The 20,120-nt window shown below is 49.3% G+C and overlaps 1 protein-coding gene across 2 annotated transcripts in view; it reads right to left on the bottom strand.

Moving 5' to 3' along the window:
- Positions 1-7,585: 7,585 nt before the first annotated feature.
- The window catches only part of EGFR (epidermal growth factor receptor), a 198,767-nt gene continuing 186,232 nt past the window's right edge, over positions 7,586-20,120 (bottom strand). For both annotated transcript variants that reach the window (XM_055300828.1, XM_055300829.1), the window contains exons 22-28: positions 19,279-19,354; positions 15,346-15,492; positions 13,792-13,889; positions 12,406-12,573; positions 11,973-12,020; positions 10,993-11,095; positions 7,586-10,299 (exon numbers count right to left, since the gene is read on the bottom strand). In XM_055300828.1, the coding sequence (XP_055156803.1) occupies positions 9,941-10,299; positions 10,993-11,095; positions 11,973-12,020; positions 12,406-12,573; positions 13,792-13,889; positions 15,346-15,492; positions 19,279-19,354 (999 nt within the window). In that variant the 3' untranslated portion in view covers positions 7,586-9,940. The remainder of the gene's footprint in view (positions 10,300-10,992; positions 11,096-11,972; positions 12,021-12,405; positions 12,574-13,791; positions 13,890-15,345; positions 15,493-19,278; positions 19,355-20,120) is intronic.

Below are 20,120 nucleotides of genomic sequence, written 5' to 3'. Positions count from 1 at the left end.
AGTTTTAGTTGCTATTTTAAGTGAGATTTTTTCCCATTACATTGTTCAATTAATAGGAAATAGGAAAGCTATTGATTACATCTATACATGGCCACCCTACTGAGTTTTCTTATTTAATAGTTTATTCCAGCCGGTTGTTTTGGGGTCCGCAAATTTCTGCAAGGGGCCAGACAGGAAATAGCTTTGGCTTTGCAGATCATGGGATCCCTGTTGGAACTACTCAGCTCTGCCAGTGGTGCGTAAGCAGTTACAGACAATACAGTAAAGGAATAGGTGCAACTGTGTTCCAATAAAACTTTATTTAGAAAAACAGGCTGCTTGGCTGGATTTAACCTTGGGAATGGGACAAGTCTTGCTAACTATATTCTAAATGTGCAAATGTATCATATATAAGTAAGATGTTTTTCCTTATCTCCAAAACAGTGAACTTTGGGTGAGTGAGTGTTCAGTAACAGAAGTAGTAATAGTCACTCTTCTCTTGTCCTTAACTAAAGTGTTGGTATTTCAGAATTAAATTCAATGTTTCGTATTACATTTTTAATAGATATTTTTACTCAATTAAAGCCGCTGTCATCTATTCCTAGGTTACGGAGAGATTTTAACAGCAATATGATTGAATTTTATCAAGTGCCTTGTGAGCGTCTCTTAATATTAACAGCTTCCCTATTAACAGCTCCACCTAGATGGAGCATCACTGGATTTTTTTATTATTTTTATTTTTTATTTTTATTTTTTTATTTATTTGTGATAGAGAGAGAGGCAGAGGGAGAAGCAGGCTCCATGCACCGGGAGCCCGATGTGGGATTCGATCCCGGGTCTCCAGGATGGCGCCCTGGGCCATAGGCAGGCGCTAAACCGCTGCGCCACCCAGGGATCCCCCACTGGATTTTTTTATGATCACTGTTTCAAGAAAAGAATGGGATTATGCAGTTTAGAAAACTGAATTGGCTGTTAGGCTCCGGTCCCATTTGCTTGAGCAGTACCACCTTCTGTCCCTGGTGTTGGGCACCCTCAGTTGTAGAGCTCCTCAGTCTCCCCAGTCTGTTCCCCGACTCCCACCCAACCTATGGACTATACCCTTTCCCAGGCAGGGAGCACCCACCTGGAGCCTGCCTTACCTCTCCTGCATATGCTCAGGTACTGGGATCCCAGGGACTGCTTGCCCAAGTGGCCCCAGACTGGAGGCTTGCTGTTCAGCATTTTCACCTGTGCAGACCCGCCTGCCAAAGAGTGGCCCAAGGGGTGGCCTACATGATGCAGGCTTGAGCCACGGAGGAGACCAGAGCGGTGGGCACTCCTGGTCCCCCTGTGCTCTTGCTCTGGATCTACACACGTGATCCAGATGGACTTAGGATGAGGAATGCTCTTTGCTTGGATTTGCCTTGAAGAATAGGGTAAAAGATATATTTTTGTTTCCTTTAGACCCTAGTATCCAGTTTTTCTAACTCAAGTGTCCTGGTCGAGGAGAGATTCAAGGCAGAACCTGTACAAGCACTTCAGAGTATAGACTTGGCTGTCCTCCCCACGATTTGTATCTCTCAGGGTTCTCAGCATGACTGCTGGGGAGCAGAGGGGGAGCTTCCTTCAAGGGACTCATTTATAAATTACAAATGTGTGCCCATAGGATCTTTGTCATATTTTGTTTACAATTTTTGAAACGAGGGTGGAAATCAGATGTGATTTTAGGGTTTTTCTACCCAAGTTTTTAAATATCCTTTCTGAATGTGGAAGAAAGACCGTAAGAGGGGCAAAGCCTGAAGAACTGGACTTAAAAGAACTTGTCCAAGCCCCGAGCAAAGGGAGAGCCCAAAGAAAAAGCAGGAATAATTCTGTCCTCCTTTTCAGACCCTCTCATTCTTGGGAAAACTCTCCTCTCTTCAGGTGGCTATAATTACTTTCACGAGATTATTGGCCCAAAGTAAAGTCTCTTCAAGCTGAAACTCCATCTGCCTTGAGCTTCAGCTAGAATTATGGGGAGCGGGATGGTGGGGGGCTATTGGTGGAGACAGTGGTGTCGTGAGTTTGCCCTGAGGTGAGGGTGCTCCTCTGGGTTAGTAAACCATGACCTTCCCTTGATGGGTGGGTGACATGTAGGCTCGAGGTGGCCTGTGCCCCGTAATACTCTCCATATCTGCCTCATTTGCTGACACTCGCCTTTCCTACATGGGGCTAACTCCCCTAATCGAAGGCTTTGAGGTCTAGGAGGCTTATTCCTTCCCAAGGCACCTGACAATGCCAGCATGTGGAGGTTCAGGAGGCCAGGAAGCCAGCGAAGCCTTGGGGCCCAGTGGGGACACTTTTTGGCTTATTTGCTTATTCTTGAAGAACCTAGTTATCCTGAGGTCCCGCTCCCACATGAATTACAATTTTCTCTCAGCCCTATGTTTGTTTGTATGTAGGCGACCGATGATCTTCAGAATGAACAATGCAAAAACAAAGCTGTAATTTTCTTGGAAATGATGAGAGTCAACATCGCAAGCATCAGGGGTGGTTGTGAGCCAGCAGAGCCTGACTTCCTGCTCTCAGTTCTCCTGTGTAACAGAAACAAGGTGGAACATTGTGTGGGGACCAGCTGGTCCAAGGGAAAGCAGTGGCAGGGAGGGTTGGGGTTTGAGTCTCTGGAGTCGGAGCACTGCGAGTCAAGGAAACCTAAAGCCCTGTGGACTATTCCAGGCCAGGGGAGTGGATTCCAGGTGCTAGTTCCACTCCCTAAAGCCAGCTTAAAACTTGCCCGCCCACCTCTTCCTGCCCTGTGCATTCCCAGCGCCCAGCTGCTCAGTGTCCAGTCCTTGGTTTCCAGAAGCTGACCTCCCCCTCTTGGTGCTGTCACCTGCTTCATCAAGAAGTTTGCTTTTCCTCAGTTGTTGAGATGGGTTTGATCTCCTGACTCTCCCTCTGGTTAGTACAGATAAGAAGAGGCTTATTCGCGTATCTGCCCAAGGACTGGAGAACCAGGTTTCTATGGAACTTGTACCTCCACCTTAACAGAGAAATTTCCTTCAGTGCTGGTGGTTACTTTCCTGGCTTCCACGAAGCATAGGAGAGGGGTGTTCCCGCCACACGAAGTCCTCATGGAGCAGGAAAGGGAGGTTGATGGTGAGCTGTGAGCACCGAGCCCAGCCCCTCACACAAGGGTGTGCTTCTTAATCCCTCAGGTTTCTAGAATTTGTGATTTAGCAGAATCACAACAGACCTTCTGTGTGCTTTGGTGCCGGCCATAGAAAAATCTCATCCATCAAGGAATTCCCTCTTGGCTCTGTGCTTCTCCACAGTGAGGGAAGCCAGGAGAGGAGACGGCCTAGGGGCTGATGTGCAGCGTCTGCAGACCTGGGTCAGAATGCACGGGCTGCAAGGCACGGTACTGAGGAGCGGCCCAGTGGTGTGCAGGACGCCTCCGAACATGAACAGTTGCCAGGCCGCTCGCGTGTGGACACGATGGTGGGGGAGGTTGCGGGTGAGGGGGGTAGGGAGGATGTGGGAACTCTGTACTTTCTGCTCAATTGTTCAGTTTCGGGAGTTAAAATTGCTCTAAAAAAATAAAGTTTATTAATTAATTTTAAAAAGTTATCAGGAAAAACATCTACAGTAGGTCAGATATGATTGGTAGCCACTGTCAACACCGCGTTGTTAACAAAGGACACAGTATCGTTATTTCTAAGGTACTCATAAGAACAATGAATAATATACATCCAATTATTTTATACTTGATATACAATCAACATGTCCTGATCAACAGTGTAAACCACATAAAAGAGAATCTTGCTTTTCATTTGTACAATACTGTTTTCATCACAGCAAAACTTAACAACATCAAGACGTACCATATACAGAAGCTAAAGAGCTCTTGCTTGGTTGTTTCAAAAACGAAGCTATGAAGAAAACAAAACAAAAGAAAACAAAACAAAAAAACAAAAATAACGAAGCTATGGGGATCCCTGGGTGGCTCAGCGGTTGAGCGTCTGCCTTTGGCCCAGGGTGTGATCCTGGAGACCCGGGATCGAGTCCCACATCAGACTCCCTGCATGGAGCCTGCTTCTCCCTCTGCCTGTGTCTCTCTGCCAATCTCTCTCTCTCTGTTTCTCTGGTGAATAAATAAATAAAATCTTAAAAAAAAAATGAAGCTATTGCTGCCTGTTGTTAACCACTTTCCTGGTGACCCCTGATGATCCGGGATCGGATCTGTAGGACCTCTTCACTTCCAAGAGATGGTGTTACTTTGAAAGATCATCCGGCAGCCAAATCAGGTCAAAGGGGTTTAAAAAATAATAATTAAATGCCCCTAAAAATATATGTATTTATGCTTTTCCTTGCAGTTTTATCTGCTAGGTGATAGGATAGAAAAATACAAGAGTGTTTCTTAAAGCAAGAATCCTTTTCTTGGACTCTTGTTTTCATAAAAGCCACCCAACTACGTACACAGTACACAATCTTCCTAATAATGTCTCCCCTTTGTAATGTCAACTGGTATGTCAGGGTTTTCTTTCACCCCAGGAAATGAAGGTCACCCGGTTACTACGGGCGGGGCACCGAGTCGGTTGCACAAGCAGCAAGAATGCTCGCTGTCTCTATTTTACTGCCAGTCCCCTTTTAATAGAAGAAATGGAAAAAAAAAAAAAAGGTACCTGTTCTGTATTGCTTCCCATCAGTCGGTTAGACCTTCCCCCTCCAGTGCTTGGGCAGCCTGTCAGGGACCCTCCATCCGGGCATGTTCCTGTCCCCTAGGCACGGGTACTGAGCGAGATCTGCTGGTGCCTGCGCCTGCAGAATTTGCCTGCAAGCCCAGGCCCCCGAGGCTGGGGGTTCTCAGCCGTGGCTGGACATCAGAATGACCTTAGGGAGCTTTCAGAAGTACAAATGCCTGGAGTTCACCCAGAAAGAGGTGTATAATCAGTCTGAGGTGCAGCTGGGCCTCACTAGTTTCAACGCCCCCCACGCCCAGGGGGTTGCACTCTGCAGCCAGGGCTGAGGACACCTTTTCTGGGATGGGGTGGGGTGGGGGCACGTCACACGTAGAAACCTGGACTTTATTAACGTACTGAGTTACCAAGTTCTTAAAACACGCTGACCATCATTAGGGTCTGCAGGTATTTCTAGTCTATTGGTAAACGCATAGGAACTGTAAATATAAAAATAATGTGTATCAAAGACAGATTAGTATATAAGCCAGCAAAGTGCTCTATTATTGCTTTTTCCCCCTCCACACTGACAGGATCATCCTGGGAATCATGTCCAGGGTCGCATGCGGATGCATCTGCGTTTAAGGTGAAGTCCTTCTTTTCCTGCAACGTTGCTGCAAACTTAACAAAACCTGCTTCAGAGCAAGACTAAGCCATGTGTGCTTTTTACCTTTTCTCATTTTACAAATATAAAAAAGGGTGGCTCTCTTCTGTATTAGGACAACAACCTACCTTAGCCCTGCAGTGAGGTCGTGTCTTTTTACAAGACAGACTTCTCTTGCTTCAACTAAGTCCCTTTAAACAAAGACTTCAGTTTCGCCTTTTGATTCTATTTGCCTTTCTAAACTTCAGTAGAAAAAATGAGTTTTTCTAAAAAAAAACACCCTTTACAAAGTTCAGCGCTACCCGAGAGGGTAATATCCCTCAAAAAAAAAAAAAAGTTACAAAAATAGATTGACATTTAAAAATCCTATCTGAACGTGTGCTTCTTCGTAGCATAAAAAGTTTGCCCCTGGGGTGGCAGGTGCGGCTGGTGCTGGAAGCAGGGATTTCTTTTCAGTAAGGTTTTACAGCTCTAGGCAAGGAGATATAAACAGATCATTATGTTGTAATAAAAACGTGCACTTAGCAAAAGAAAGAAATGCAAAGTAGACGTTAAGGGCAATTTCGCCAGCTGTCACTTCCAGCGAGCACCTCATTCACTGTGGATGCGACCCATTTTTTTCTAACTTCTTAGAAAATGCAAACCGTTGCAGGGCTTTATCAAGGCTCCGGTGTGGGAATCTGGCACTTTCAGGATCAGCTGCTGGTGACAGAGAATTAGAGGCTTGGGAATGGTTACTAGTAGCCAAGTCTCGGGAATTTTAAGAATTTTAAGGACTGCGCATTGCCCTGTCCGCCACCTCCGGGCCCTCTCCTGAGCCAGGCTTCTCTACTCTGCCCCCGACTGGGGGGCCTGTTGCAGGCACCTGCAGGTCACCTTAGGCAGGAGGGTTTCTTTTTTTTTTTTTAATTTTTTTTATTTTAAATTATTTATTTATGATAGTCACACAGAGAGAGAAAGAGAGGCAGAGACACAGGCAGAGGGAGAAGCAGGCTCCATGCACCAGGAACCCGACGTGGGATTCGATCCCGGGTCTCCAGGATCGTGCCCTAGGCCAAAGGCAGGCGCCAAACTGCCGCGCCACCCAGGGATCCCGGCAGGAGGGTTTCAACGCTGCTTGCCCAATAGGATCACATGGGGAGCCCCCAAGAGTCTGATAATACTGGCCCACGGGGCCCCTGCCCCTTCCTTCTGAGCACACCTGGTGACTCTGCCTGGCAGGGGGACGAGAACTGCCAGTCGCTGTGGCCCGACAGCTTCACCTCTGCTCCTGTAACCCGAGGCCTGGGGGGTGCAACAGGTGAGCAGGATGCCACCAGCCGAGGGACAAATTAAATCAGAATCCTTCATGTTGGTGGGCCCCTGGGGGGCTCAGCGGTTGACCGTATACCTTGGGCTCAGGGCATGTCCCCAGGATCGAGTCCCGCATTGGGATCCCCGCATGGAGCCTGTTTCTCCCTCTGCCTGTGTCTCTGCCTTTGTCTGTGTCTCTCATGACTAAACAAGTAAGATCTTAAAAAAAAAAAAAATCTTTTAGGCTGGACCTCAGGAGAGCCCCAGGGGCAGCCAAGCTTGAGAACTGGTGCTCTTTCTGCTTGTGCAGGTCACGGTTCACTTATGTCTACAGTTTGGGTGGGGGGGAGAGCTGAAGTCCCCAGTTAAGACCTTCCAACCGACATCCAAGACCTGTCATCAACTGGAACGCGACGTGATGCCCCCGCCTCAGGGCTCCTGGGTATAAAATCAGTCACAACGGGGACTCAGCAAATCTAGAATTTGGAAGATGCAACTTTTTCCCTTCATGGGGTGACAAGAGCGCTTCTCATAGAGGAGGAGTGCCAGGACCGGAGCTTCTGTGAGGCCTGTGTGAGGGCCCTGGCCTGCTGCAAGCTTCAGCTTCCGACGCCTACTTTCCCCTGAAGTGTTGCCAAGGGCCAGGCCAGAGGTGGGGCCGTGGGGGACGTGTCCGGGAACTAGGAGGGAACAGGCTCTCTGTGGGGTCTTAGGACCTGGTGTCAACAAGGACGAATGGAAGAGAAGGGATATAAGCTTTGAACTCTGGCCAACCAGGGCCACGAAATAGAAACTCTGGTGCTCTGGGTGGGGGTGAGGGGCCCTCTGGGCGTCTGCCCACAGGGATGGCGGGGGTCCCTGCCTCAGGCTCTGAGGCCTCTACGAGCCCCCCTGTCCCTCCCCGGACAGCCACAGTGGGGACCTTTTGGGAAAACACAGTCTTACGATTAAGAGGATCTAGCAACTAGATTTTGTGCAGGAAAACTGAAATACAAAGGAGAAAGAGCTCGAATAGTTTTTGCTGTTTTATTATGTTATAGTAAAATATTGCAAATTACAAAAATACTAGGATTTAACTGCTACAGTTGGACTGACATATGGTTGCTCTCCCTCATCGGTTCACTTGCTTCTTGACGCATAAGTGGCAACAAAATACGCATCCTTCTGTTTCCCTGGGCCGAATAGACGTCTCCCTAAAAGGCCTGTGTGCTGAGGCGAAGCAACAACCAACGTGGCTTACTGACAATGGCACAAAAGTTTAGATACTTAGGAATGTTTCATCTTCTCACTGATCATTTTCCAATTCCCAGGGAGGGACCTCATGTAGGGCCGTGGGGCGAGATGGTCCTGGGCTGCACGGGACAGTACGTTAAGATGAACTAATGCAGGCTTCCTCCCACTTTACTAGGGGTCCCTCTGGCAGGTGCTTGCTTGGTCAAGCTTTCCTGCTTGGCCCAACGCCGCCCCCCCCTCCCCCCATGAGCCTTCCAGATCCACCAGGCGGGATCCACTCTTTCCTGCCATGTGCCTGGCCGACCTGCCTCACCTAGCATCTGTTGTATTGTTTTACGGTTTGTATTTATGAGTCAAGTCAACTTCCTTTGCTAAATTGTGAATTTCTTGGACTCGGGGATTAGGTGTTCCTTGTTTTTATACCTTCCGTGCTTACGCTGGGCTGGTATGGGTGCTTACGAGTCTCTGAAGACAAAGTGGAATTAAATCAAATAGAGTTTATACTTCCAGGGGGACAAAATTCGTATTGTGGTAACAAAACAGTAGGGCCCCGATCTGAGAGTCAAGAAATACTTGACCGGCCAAAGGAAAATCTCATACGTGCGTATGGCTGAAGACATCCGGAGGCCGAAAATACTGTCTGAAACATTTTTTTCCTTGAAAAACTGGATACTGACAAAGAGTGTTGAAGACCTGTGGGTACAAAGGACTGTCGTGAACCCATCACACGTTGCCAGGACGCACGTGGTGTCCTAAATGAGCCAGATCTTCCAATGGCAGGGAAAAAAACTCCCTGTTGATGTTGTTAAGGCATCATCATCATCACTGTCAAACTCCGATTTCATATTTACCACTTTCATTCCACCTGTAACATGTGCCCCCGGGGTGAGGGCTGTAAGTTCCTGTAGGGTGGGCCCCAAGAGCCTGGATCCTTTCATCCACAAAGGGCGAAGAGGGGCTTTGGGGGCAGCTTACCAGAAAGGGGGGAAAACAAAGTACCCTTGGAGTAAAAAACTTCTAAAGTAAAATAAAAATTATTTCCCATAAGTGGCCTAATTTGGCCACGTGGGGGCGGGTGGGGGCGGGTGGGAGACTGAGTGGGCTCTAGGAGGAGCATCGCTTCTGCACTGGGCCGATATGGGCCCACTCCCCAACCCCCGAAGGACTTGACGTATTTCCTGCGAGACTCAAATCTGGGAGCCATGGCTGGTGCGACCTTTTGCAGTACTGTTCCATCTTGGTTAAAGGCTATAGGTCTGAACGCCGACCAAACAGGAGCTGGTCCAGGTTACGGTTTGATGTACCGTCTCGTCTACACTGACGGGGAAAGCATGCTGGAATGGAAAATTAGGTCCGATACTTAAAACTAGAAAACACTGGTCGACCGATAGAGAGTAAGTACCATGAAGAAATTTATATAAAAAGAAGTCTGAAGAAGAAGTCTACGCCTGCATTTCTTCTCCAATCAGGAAGGGTTCAAAGTGGCTTATCCTCTTGTACCTGCTATGATTTGCTACAGTATCAATCCGTCCTACTTAGGACTCTGAGTACTCCTAGAGTTGTTTTTTTTTTTTTTTTTTTTTTTTTTTTTTTTAATTGTCTTGCAGTGGGAGAGTCTTGAAGCAGAGTCAGTGGAATCAAAGGTTAGCTGGAAGACTGACCCTTGCTTCTTGGTCACAGTTGAGCCTGGATCAACTCAGTGCAGCAAGTGCTATGAGCAAGCTTCTTCCCCATTGGAAAAGCCCATGAGAAATAAAATCAACGATGACAATTAAAATTGCCTTAAGGGTCCCCAAGCAATAAAATTCCTTTTACAGTTTTTTTTTTTTAATCAAATATACCTCATCGGAAGGTGAACTTCTGCCCAAATAGACAATATTCTTGCTGGATTCCTTTTTGTGGAGGCCTCACAGTTTGAAGACAAAGGAATGTCCCAGTAACTCTTCCCAAAGTACATCCACGTAGCGGGCACATCCTGGGTGAAAGATGAGTCCATTGGAGCAAATAGGGCCAAACCAGTCAACAGGTCCAAGAGTTAATGTGGGCAGGTTATCAGCACTGGAGCAGCTGCCACGACTGGGTCCCAGGGGGCTGAAACATCTGAGACTCTTATGGCCAAGGCTATCCTCCGTGGTCACGCTCCAATAAACTCACTGCTTGGTGGCGCTACCCTCAGGTAGTCTGCATTTTCAGCTGCAGGGCCCTTAAAAATGCCATTGGACTTGGCTTCCTTGGGAAAGAAGTCCTGCTGGTAGTCAGGGTTGTCCAGGCTGATTTGGTGGTTGGCCTCCTGGGTCCAGAGGCTGGGCCCGTCGAGGACACTGTTGACGCAGGTGGGGTGGGTGTTGAGATACTCAGGGTTGTCCACTGCGTTGCTGTGGGGATTTTGGTAGTGAGGGTCTCTGGCAGGAGCTGGATTTAGAGGCTGATTGTGATAGACGGGATTCTGGACAGAACCCGCAGGCCTTTTGGGAACAGACTGGTTTATGTATTCTGAAATTGAAAAGAAATCACAGGTGAAGCAACCAGCGAAGCATCAGCCCAAGCAGGATTCCACTGTATGATCGGGACCCTGTCAATGCTCTTCCAGGAGGCAGCTGAGGGCAGGGACGCCTGGGAAGGTGACTACCTTGCTGTTGCCGCAAGATACATTGCGTTCTTTTCTCTATTTCTCAAAGCAATGGGCACATTTATCTCTTGCCAATTTAAAGTTCTCAGAAGGAGAGCCTGCCTTGAGATGTACGTGTGCACACAGGTATGGACGTCTGGGGCTTATAACGCTGAGATTAGGAAAACACATGGTTCAGAGGCCAAGAACGGAGCTGGGATCGAATCTGTCTCACATACACACGCGCACGCTCATAAACTCACTGACGCACACACAGTCACACCCACGCATACTCGCTCGCCCACACACACATCTTTGATGTTTGCTTCCAATTCTAGAAAATCTGCAAACTGGTTCTAAAATCACACGCCTCCCGGCTGGACGTGACTTGAACTCAACACAAAGAGCCGCACGCATGCTCCGTGGTTTTGTATTTCTCCGCCTCTTACTCCCTATATTGTGTCTGCAAACTTGCCACCGTCTCCACTCCTGGATTAGCTTGAAGGAAGCCAGCGGCCTGGGCACCGGCTGGACGGGGAGGCTGAGGAGTGTGACCCTCTCCAGGGTGAGCCACTCACCGGGTGCTGGGAGGAAAGTGTCATCTATGTTGTCCTCCGTCAAGGTGCCAGTGGGGTCTGAGCTGTACCGCTGCAAGAAGCTGTCTTCTTTGAGGGGACAGGTCTGAGGGGGAGCAATAAGGCAAGGTTACTCTAGTCGGTGCTGCTCAGGCTTCAGTTTAAAAATCACCTGAGATGTTGTTAAACCGCAGATACTGATTCAGTAGGGTCTGAGACAGGGCCTGGGACACTGCGTTTCCAGCAAGCCCCCAGGGGAGGCCCATGCTTCTGGCCCACAGACCACAGGGCAAGCGGCAAGAACTGGTCAGTGCCGTGCAGCAGAGCTTTCTGCGATGACAGGAATGTTCTATAACCTGTGCTCTTCCCCACGGTCAGCAATTTAAATAGACACATGCAGGGCAACCCTGGGTGGCTCAGGGGTTTGGTGCCACCTTCGGCCCAGGGCCTGATCCTGGAGACCCGGGATCGAGTCTCACATCGGGCTCCCTGCATGGAGCCTGCTTCTCCCTCTGCCTGTCTCTGCCTCTCTCTCCTTCTGTGTCTCTCATGAATAAATAAATAAAATCTTAAAAAAAAATAGACACATGTGGCCAGTGGCTTCTCTATTGCTAAGCATGGGTCTAGCTTAAGGCTTCATACCAAGCATCGGTATCACCTGGAAGGCTCGCTCAACACGGATGGCTGGGCTCTGCCCCCAGCATTCCTCCTTTAGTAGGTCTGGGTCGGCGGCTCGGCGGTTTGCATTTCTAACAAACTGCCCGGTGATGCTGCTGCAGCCAAGATCCACCAATCGCATTTTGAACAGCACTGCGGCTAGTGATGCTAACTGCTGGCCTTGGGGGTAGGGGTCAGGGAAACCACACAGGCAAGAACGGAAGGCACATCAAGGCTAGCTGGGGTAAGAGAGGCATTTTCTGTATCTAACAGAGCCCTGATCCGGAGCTGTTCCTAATTCTGGCTTCGTAGCTGTTCGTACATACCCCATTTCGGTCGATGCAAGCCACGGTGGAACTGTTGCTGGTGGCGCTCTGAAAAAAGAACGGACGTCGTTGACCGTACGCTTGCATAGTCTCACCCGTGCCCACCGAATGCGGGCGGTGGGGTCTCACAGAGTGGAGCTAATTCAAGTGCTTCATTTTGTCTTGACCCATTAGCTTCAGAAAACAACTAGGTGTAGTTCTGATTTAATTCTGGTCCTTAGTAGCCCTAAAAGGATTATTATGATCCAGTTGTGGCGAGCAAGGCCATCAAATGGCTAATACACTTGACTGATTCTTTCTGACTCTGGCCTGACCATTGGGTTAACATTTACTTCTCTGTCTCTATGCTAAGTTCCACTAGGTGGGCATCATTTCCTCCAAACCATCCCCGAAAATGCGCAGACCCAGCTTGAGAAGAAGCGACGTTTCATACCAGAGAACTTAGGAGGGGGGTCCGGGAAGTGGAGGGGCTGTGGAAGAAGCCCTGCTGGGGGATGAGGTACTCGTCAGCATCCACAACATCCTCCATGTCCTCCTCGTCCATCAGGGCGCGGTAAAAATTGGAGTCTGTAGGGCTTGGCAAATGCATCCTCTCATCTCCCTGGTGCAGAGATTTTGAGACAATTGGTAAGGCCCAGAGAGATGCTGTTCCACTTCTTGGCTATTCCACTTCTGCGGAAACTGCCTGTTTGTCTTGCAATTTGGTTATAATAAAATCACCCTGGTTCCCTGAGGTACAGCTGCTTCCTTCCCTCCCCAATGTGACGGCAAAACATTAAAAATTCTTGGATGTTTAAAAGCCCCTAAAGGAAACAGAGACAGCTGAAGAGGAAGAAGGAAGGGACGAAGGAGCGGCATTTACTGAGTGGGTACAGGGTTGTTAGCTGCTGCGATATTCTGGTTTATAATAAGAAATTTGTCCCTATTCCTGGCACAGAGCTCTGAAACCTTGGAGGCTCCTAAGTGATGGGGGCAGCAAAGGCGTCTTGGTTCCGCTCATGAGCGGCTTTAGGACCAGCCCTAAGTTCGTAACCAACCAACCCACAGTAAATTGGTAACTAACTAACTAACCCATGGTTGCCAGGGTAACCAACCCAGAGATTAGGGGGTTGAAACATTCAAGTCCATCACACCCTGTGATGTCCTGGAATGGGCGAGGTTGAATCAATCAATCACCACTGGCCACTGATCTAATCAATAAGGCCTATGTAATGAAGACTCCATAAATCCCCAAAAGGACTGGGTTCAGACAGCTTCCGGGTCAGTGAGCACATGGGGATGAGGGGAGAGACCCCAGCAGGTGTCAGAACTGCTTGCTTGGAGGTGTGTGGGAGCCGCCCCCCAACACGTGCACTGGAGTCGCTAAGCAGAATCTTTAGGTGCCATGTGATGTACTTTGCAAACATTATTTCACTGACTTAATTAACACAGCCCTGTGGGTTTGGTTTCGTTGGCCTCAAGTGGTAAGTGGAGACTCAGGGCCTTGACGCCAGGTTTGCTGACACCGAAGCCCTGCTTCTCCCTCAGACGGAGGCGAGGCTCGGGCTAGCCGCGATGGAAGAGGCCACACGGACCTGAGTGTGTCTGGACGCTAGAGTTCAGGCAGGAATGGCCAATGGGTTTGGGGGGGGGGCCCACAAATGAACTCCACTCCGTTTACAGGGCGTGCGGCCTTCACCAAGGCTCGCTCTAACATGTCAAGGGTTTAAGGACGGGCCCTGGGAGACAGGGAAGGGGACCCCACACACTGCGGAGCACGGCGACATGTGATGCACGTCAGAGGGACTTGTCCCAGGGGGAGCTCGGACTCATCCCGTACCTGGATGACAAGGTAGCGCTGCGGGTCTCGGGCCATTTTGGAGAATTCGATGATCAACTCACGGAATTTTGGGCGACTGTCTGCATCTATCATCCAGCCTGTGGAGGGAATGAGGGACACGGTGCGATCAGACCCCGAAAGACACGCTAAAGATGACATTGCTTCAAGGAAGCATTTATGGCAAGAGCCTTTGGGGAAAGTACGTGATGCAGAAACCGAACCCGTGTGCTAGACATCTAGACATCTCGCCACCCTGGCGCTGATCACAGTTTAAAGACCATGATGACACAAAATACTTGCATCAGAATGACGGGAACCGCCTCTCGTTCTCTACGCCCGCTCTTCCTGGGGCCGGGGCTCTGGCATCACCACCCTACGTGATGGGACAGCCATGGATGCCTCACTATTTGCAAATCGCTAAGACCGTGGGACCCCGGTGTGTGGGCTCCCCGGCCAAATCCTCACTGGACATTCACTTTCATCGATACGCGCTTAGCGGTCTTGCAAGCTGCAAGCCTGATTCAATTTAGGGAAAGTTGGGGACTTTCTTTAAGACCCTCGGGGTTTGGGAACTCCACACTGCGATGCTTTCACCGCCTTACATCCTCAGTAGCCACGCACCCAAGTGTTCCAGTGCCTTCCTTCGGACACTTGTTATTCACCAGCACGTTTGATCACACAACGATCTAAGTCTGGATTAAGCAAGCCGGAGGAACAGTGGAAATCCTTGTCTCTCTCGAGGGCTCACATTTATTTGTTATCAGCAGGAGGTCAAGCTATTTTAGGACAGACTGCTATGTGACCTTAGACGGATCACGTAACCTCTCTGGATCCCAGCTTCCTCAGCCCAAAGCAAGGAAGTTAAAGGAGGTTAGCCCTGGGGCCTCAAGTTCAGAAAGGCATTATTAGTATTTACATGAACTTGGCCCCGTCTAGGCCCCACGCCACCCTGTCGTGTCCGTGCTCGTCACACGTGGAACGTCGTCTCCTGAGCCTGTGAATGTGTGCCTCTGGGGACGGATAGCACCAAGCAGGCTCCGCGCTCTGACTTAAGTTAAAATGCTTACTTGCTACCCTGAGAAAGGCCCCCACGTAGATCTACTACTTGAAAGGCTGAGGTCGGGGCAGAAATTGTTGATTCAATCGGCCTCCTGCGCTTACTCACTGTTAGGCATTTAAAAACATTCAGTCTCTCTGGTTACAGGCTTCAAAACGTACAGCGCCTTTCTTGTTGAGCAACCCAGAGAACAGAATATTTTGGTGTCATGGCTTATGGAGGAATTTGATGTTATTTATTTGCTGGCAAACATGGGCACATGCCAGGTCACGGGGCTCAATGGGTCAAGCAAGCGCTTCCTGAGGAATGTCGGGAGAGGATATTTACAGACGTTTCTGGACTTCAGGGCCTGCTGTAAAGACTCTGACAACGTCTCTTTAGGGGATCAAAGGTCTCGATCTTTTGCTAAGGGCAGCAGCAACCTCTCAGGGCACAACAAGGCACTCCAGGTGCCCACGACAGGCCAGGCCAGAGGAGACGGCCACAGCATCACTCACACTTGACCATGATCATGTAGACATCGATGGTGCATATGGGCGGCTGCGGGAGGCGCTCTCCCTTCTCCAGGATGGTGGAGATCTCACTTGCGGGGATACCGTCGTAAGGCTTGGACCCGAAGGTCATCAGCTCCCACACGGTGACGCCTGAGAGGGTGAAGCAGTCTGTTTTATGAATCGATAAAAAACCACACCACCTTGTAAATGTCTCTAATCTTTAGGAACCTTTGTTTCGGCGGCTTTGGGCAATGTGCTTGATGCTGGAAGCCTCACGGTACCTTCCTGTAAAGTGGGATAATCATCTTGTCTTATGGGATCGTTGTGCAGATCAAACAAGACGATGGGGCTGCGCCGTTCAGGCAGTGCCAGGCAAACATAAGTGGCCTGCAGGCAGAACGACTTTAGCGACGGCACCATGACAACACAACCATTGTAATGACGTGGCCCATTCGGACACCTGCCCTAAGCGACTTGTATCTACGGAAGATGGAGGCCGCCCCCAAGGTTCCACGCTGCACATTTTTAAATAATAATAAAAATTAGAAACCGAAAAACCCTACGTTCCTTTTAGTAAACCTAGAAACCCCACCCCTTTTATTTCAAAAATCAATCGTTATGATAAAAAAAAAAAGAAAAAGAAATCAAAGCAGTAGTCCTAGAATTGGGTGTTTTTCCAGACCAAGGATCCTTGCATCTCTGTGCCTCTCTTGACGAAAATCTCTGCTCTAGAAACCTGGACAGCGAGGGTACACTGGGGTGACGCTAAGATGACTCCGGTGGGACTGAGCTGGGGGGGGTCACACACAGGATCCTGGCAGGTTCCCTGATCTCCAGCTGGTCTGCTGATCCATTTTCTGGAGAGTTGGCCTCTAGATACATATTACCTCAGGTCTGCATGGATTACCCAGAGGCCATCCCAGAACTGAGTGACCTGAATATAGAGCATGCAAGATTTTCTTTAAAAAAGACTTTATTTGGGATCCCTGGGTGGCTCAGCGGTTTAGCACCTGCCTTTGGCCCAGGGCACGATCCTGGAGTCCCGGGATCGAGTCCCGTGTTGGGCTCCCGGCGTGAAGCCTGCTTCTCCCTCCTCCTGTGTCTCTGCCTCTTTCTCTCTCTATGTCTATCATAAATAAATAAATAAATCTTAGAAAAAAAATAAAAAAGATTTTATTTATTTATTTATTCATGAGCAACACAGAGAGGGGAGAGAGGCAGAGACACAGGCAGAGGGAGAAGCAGGCTCCCTGCAGGATTCGATCCTGGGACCCTGGGATCACGCTCTGAGCCGAAGGCAGACGCCCAACTGCTGAGCCACCTGGGTGCCCCTAGAACATGCAAGATTGAAAAATGAAGGAAAGAATGGTCCAGGGGCAAGAAAATAGATTCCTCTTCCTTCCTCACCACAGTGCCAATATGGACTTGATAAAAAAAAAAAAAGAGAATAATAAAATCTCATTTCCAGATCCATGAAGTCAATTAATTCTCATGTAACGAGGCTTAAATGTTATGTTTAAGCATGAGCAAAGAATTCCTGTGGGAAGGAAAGCTTTTCAGGTTTTGGAACAAATGGTGAGAAAGTCGTACGCATAGCTGGTTGTGGCTTTTGGGTGGGCCCGGAATGTGGATGAGTTCTCTTTCTTTTCAACTCCTAAGTGGAACGCATAGCTTCCTAATTTATTAAAATATTTGTCTTAAAAAAATAAAAAAATAAAATATTTTGTCTTGACTGGAGACTAGAGAGTGGAGTAATAGGATTTGCTTTAAAGATATTTATTTACTTATTCATCTATTTATTTATTTGAGAGAGAGAGAGAGAGCGAGAGCGTGCACGTGCACAAGCGAGCAGGGCGAGGGGCAGAGGGAGAGAGAGACTCTCTCAGCAGACACTGTGCTGAGCGTGGAGCCTGACGAGGGACTCGAGATCATGACCTGAGCTGACATCAAGAGTAGGACGCTATAACTGACTGCGCCACCCAGGTGCCCCGATTGGATTTATTTTTTAAACTGAAACTTGAGGTCTGTGGTTTCAATAATTCCAGCGTCCTGCCAAGGATGGCAGATTATAATCACTGGCAACCCCGTTTCCACTGAAATGAAACACCTCGGACCACGGCAGCGAGGCCGGCTTTCTGATAATGCCCGTAATCATTCACAGGTATTAAGGCACAGAGTTTAAGAGTGTTTTCCTTTATGCAACAAGTGGACCAACCGTGGACTGCCTGTGAGCTGGCCCCCGCCGGCCGCAGCACGCAGCCCAGGAGGGAAACGCAGCCATGGGATCCTGGAAAGGCAGGAGGGGCCAGCCCGGTTGTGATCTTACCCACCGTGGTTGGAAAACCAAAGGGGGCTGTTAAGCAGAGAATTAAAAGTCTGCTATAGTTTAAAAAATATTTTTTTGCCTGTTTTCTGGAGAATAGATGAATGTGTGCAGAACAGGAAGAGAGAAGACCCGCCAGGAGGTCCTTTGGTGGCATCATCACCGAGGGAGGGAGGTGACGACGTTGATGCCTCTGGATGGGATAGGAAGCGTGTCATTTTATCCCTCTTGGGGAGTAGAACTATCTTAAAAATGACTGAACTAACAAGGCACGAGACTAGCTTTAGTTCCTTATCTCGTTCATTAATTGCAGGTGGCTTGTTAACTCACAAAGATCTCTGTCTCTGTGGGGCTTGCAGTCTAGCAGAAGGACAAAGATCCCTGCAATCAACACACACTGAGAGTCTTAGGAACTTAGGGATGTTATAAAAAAAAAATACTAAGTGGATGCTGTTTTTGTGATAATAACCAAATTCCTCGTGGAACGTTGTTTCAATATCGCTCGCCCCAAATACCCATTTCTATGGAGGTGGGGGTGGACCCTCCCCGTTAGCCTGGTTGCTTTAGTAGTGGGAACAGACTGACAATTCACAGATCAAGTGTCTTGGATGAGCTACTTGGTAGCCTTCCAGCAGATTGCTGGGCTCAGGAGGGCCCACTGTGAACAGGTGCAAGGACCTCACGTGGCCGTCAGTGAAAATGTGCTGATGAGACGTTCTTAAATGGTGAATTTTCTTTCTTTTTTTTTTTTTTTTTTTGTTTTTAAGGTTTTATTTACTTGTTCATGAGAGACACAGAGAGTGAGAGAGAGACAAGACACAGGCAGGCTCCTTGAGGGGAGCCCGATGCGGGACTCGATCCCGGAACCCCGGGATCACGCCCTGAGCTGAAGGCAGACGCTCAACCGCCGAGCCACCCAGGGGCCCCAAATGCTGAGGCCTCTGTAGGCTCAGGGCATCCTTTGTGCAAAGCCAGCGTGGCAAGGACGGCAAAGGCGTGTCTGAGAGGAGGGGCGCAGGCCTGTGCAGGGCCAGGTGGGATGTGGAGGGGGAAGCAGAACCCGTCCTGACGAGATGCTCTCACTAGAGCTGCAAGCAAGAACTCTTTCCCTGGCTTATTCTTTTCTCCCACAGACACCTCCTCACAGCGCACTCTCGTCAAGCCATCCTCTCTGACACACAAAGACCCCCATGCACTGGGTCAAACGAGAGCCGCTGAGTTAGTCCATCACAAGACCCCATGTCTCTACCTGGAAACTCTTCCCCATGAGACCTCATTTGTCACCTCCCTTTGGTTCACGTCAAATCCAAGGCAAGAGGTCAGGTTTGGTTTGATGTCGCAGGTACGGACATTTCCTAAGTCCGAGCTCTCTTGCCCTCCCTTACCCCCTCGTGACAAGCTCACTGATCCCCCCGGTGACATGCAGGATGCGAGCTGCACTCAATTTCCTTGGTCGTGTTTTCTTCGCATCCTAGACAGCGGCTACCACGCTGTTATGAGTCATTGCCTCGGAAGAAAGCACGCGGCTGACAGAGCATGTAACGCAAGTCAACAAACACCGCAAGGCGGCTTCTCCTCAGTACACATTCATTAGCATCAAGACTTTGACTCACCGTAGCTCCACACATCGCTTTGGTGGGTATAAATTCGGTGTAAAATCGATTCTAAAGCCATCCACTTGATAGGCACCTTGGAATGATGAGAGAGAAAGTAGTAAGACACCTATTAGCTTCCCTCCGCTGCAAGAAATTAAATCACGTTGCAACACATGACAAGTGACAAACGTGGGGAGGCCAGGCCACCCCGCCCTGATACCCCAGCACTAGTGCTCCCTCCCAGCAAGAGGGGCCAGTTTTAAATCTGAGAGGAAACAGGGCTATTCTGTTGGGTCTCAGGGGTGGCTTCATGAAGGTCTCAGCTGAGGGCCTCTGGGGCGTGGGCCGTTCTGGTGAACTGGGTGCACCTGCTGGGGGCTGGGGGCGCCCTGTGGTCCTAGCCGCCCCACGCTTACGGGTGTTGCAGAGCCAGCTGCCTGGAGCCATACAGGTCACAGTGAAACTTAAGAGGTGATTCAGAGCAACCGGAGGGCCTAAGGGGGGACCTGCACCCCTCAGTGCTGGAAGAGCGGCCCCCGGAGGACCCCATCTGGGAAGAGGGGCCCAATCCTACAGGAGCCAGAGACTCTCGGGAGCTCCAGGAACAGCACAGGGAGCTGTCAGTCTTTCTGAGACGTCCTCAAAAGCCCTGTGCTGCCAAATTAGCCGTGACACTTCCAGCTGCTCTTCTGAAGGCTGCTGGGTCCTGGGGGGGAGGCTGACACCTAACCTTGGCTCACGGTCACCCGACCATGGAGCTCAGCTCATGTTTATTGGCTCTGGACTCTGGACACGATAGAAACTTCTATCCTCACTCTCCCAGCAAATCCTGCTTTCAGAGCAGCTCCTCTGAAGTCGGC

This window comes from Nyctereutes procyonoides, unplaced genomic scaffold (genome assembly GCF_905146905.1).
Source record: "Nyctereutes procyonoides isolate TBG_1078 unplaced genomic scaffold, NYPRO_anot_genome, whole genome shotgun sequence".
Taxonomy (NCBI): Eukaryota; Metazoa; Chordata; class Mammalia; order Carnivora; family Canidae; genus Nyctereutes; species Nyctereutes procyonoides.
This window is presented reverse-complemented; position numbering and strand designations above follow the sequence as displayed.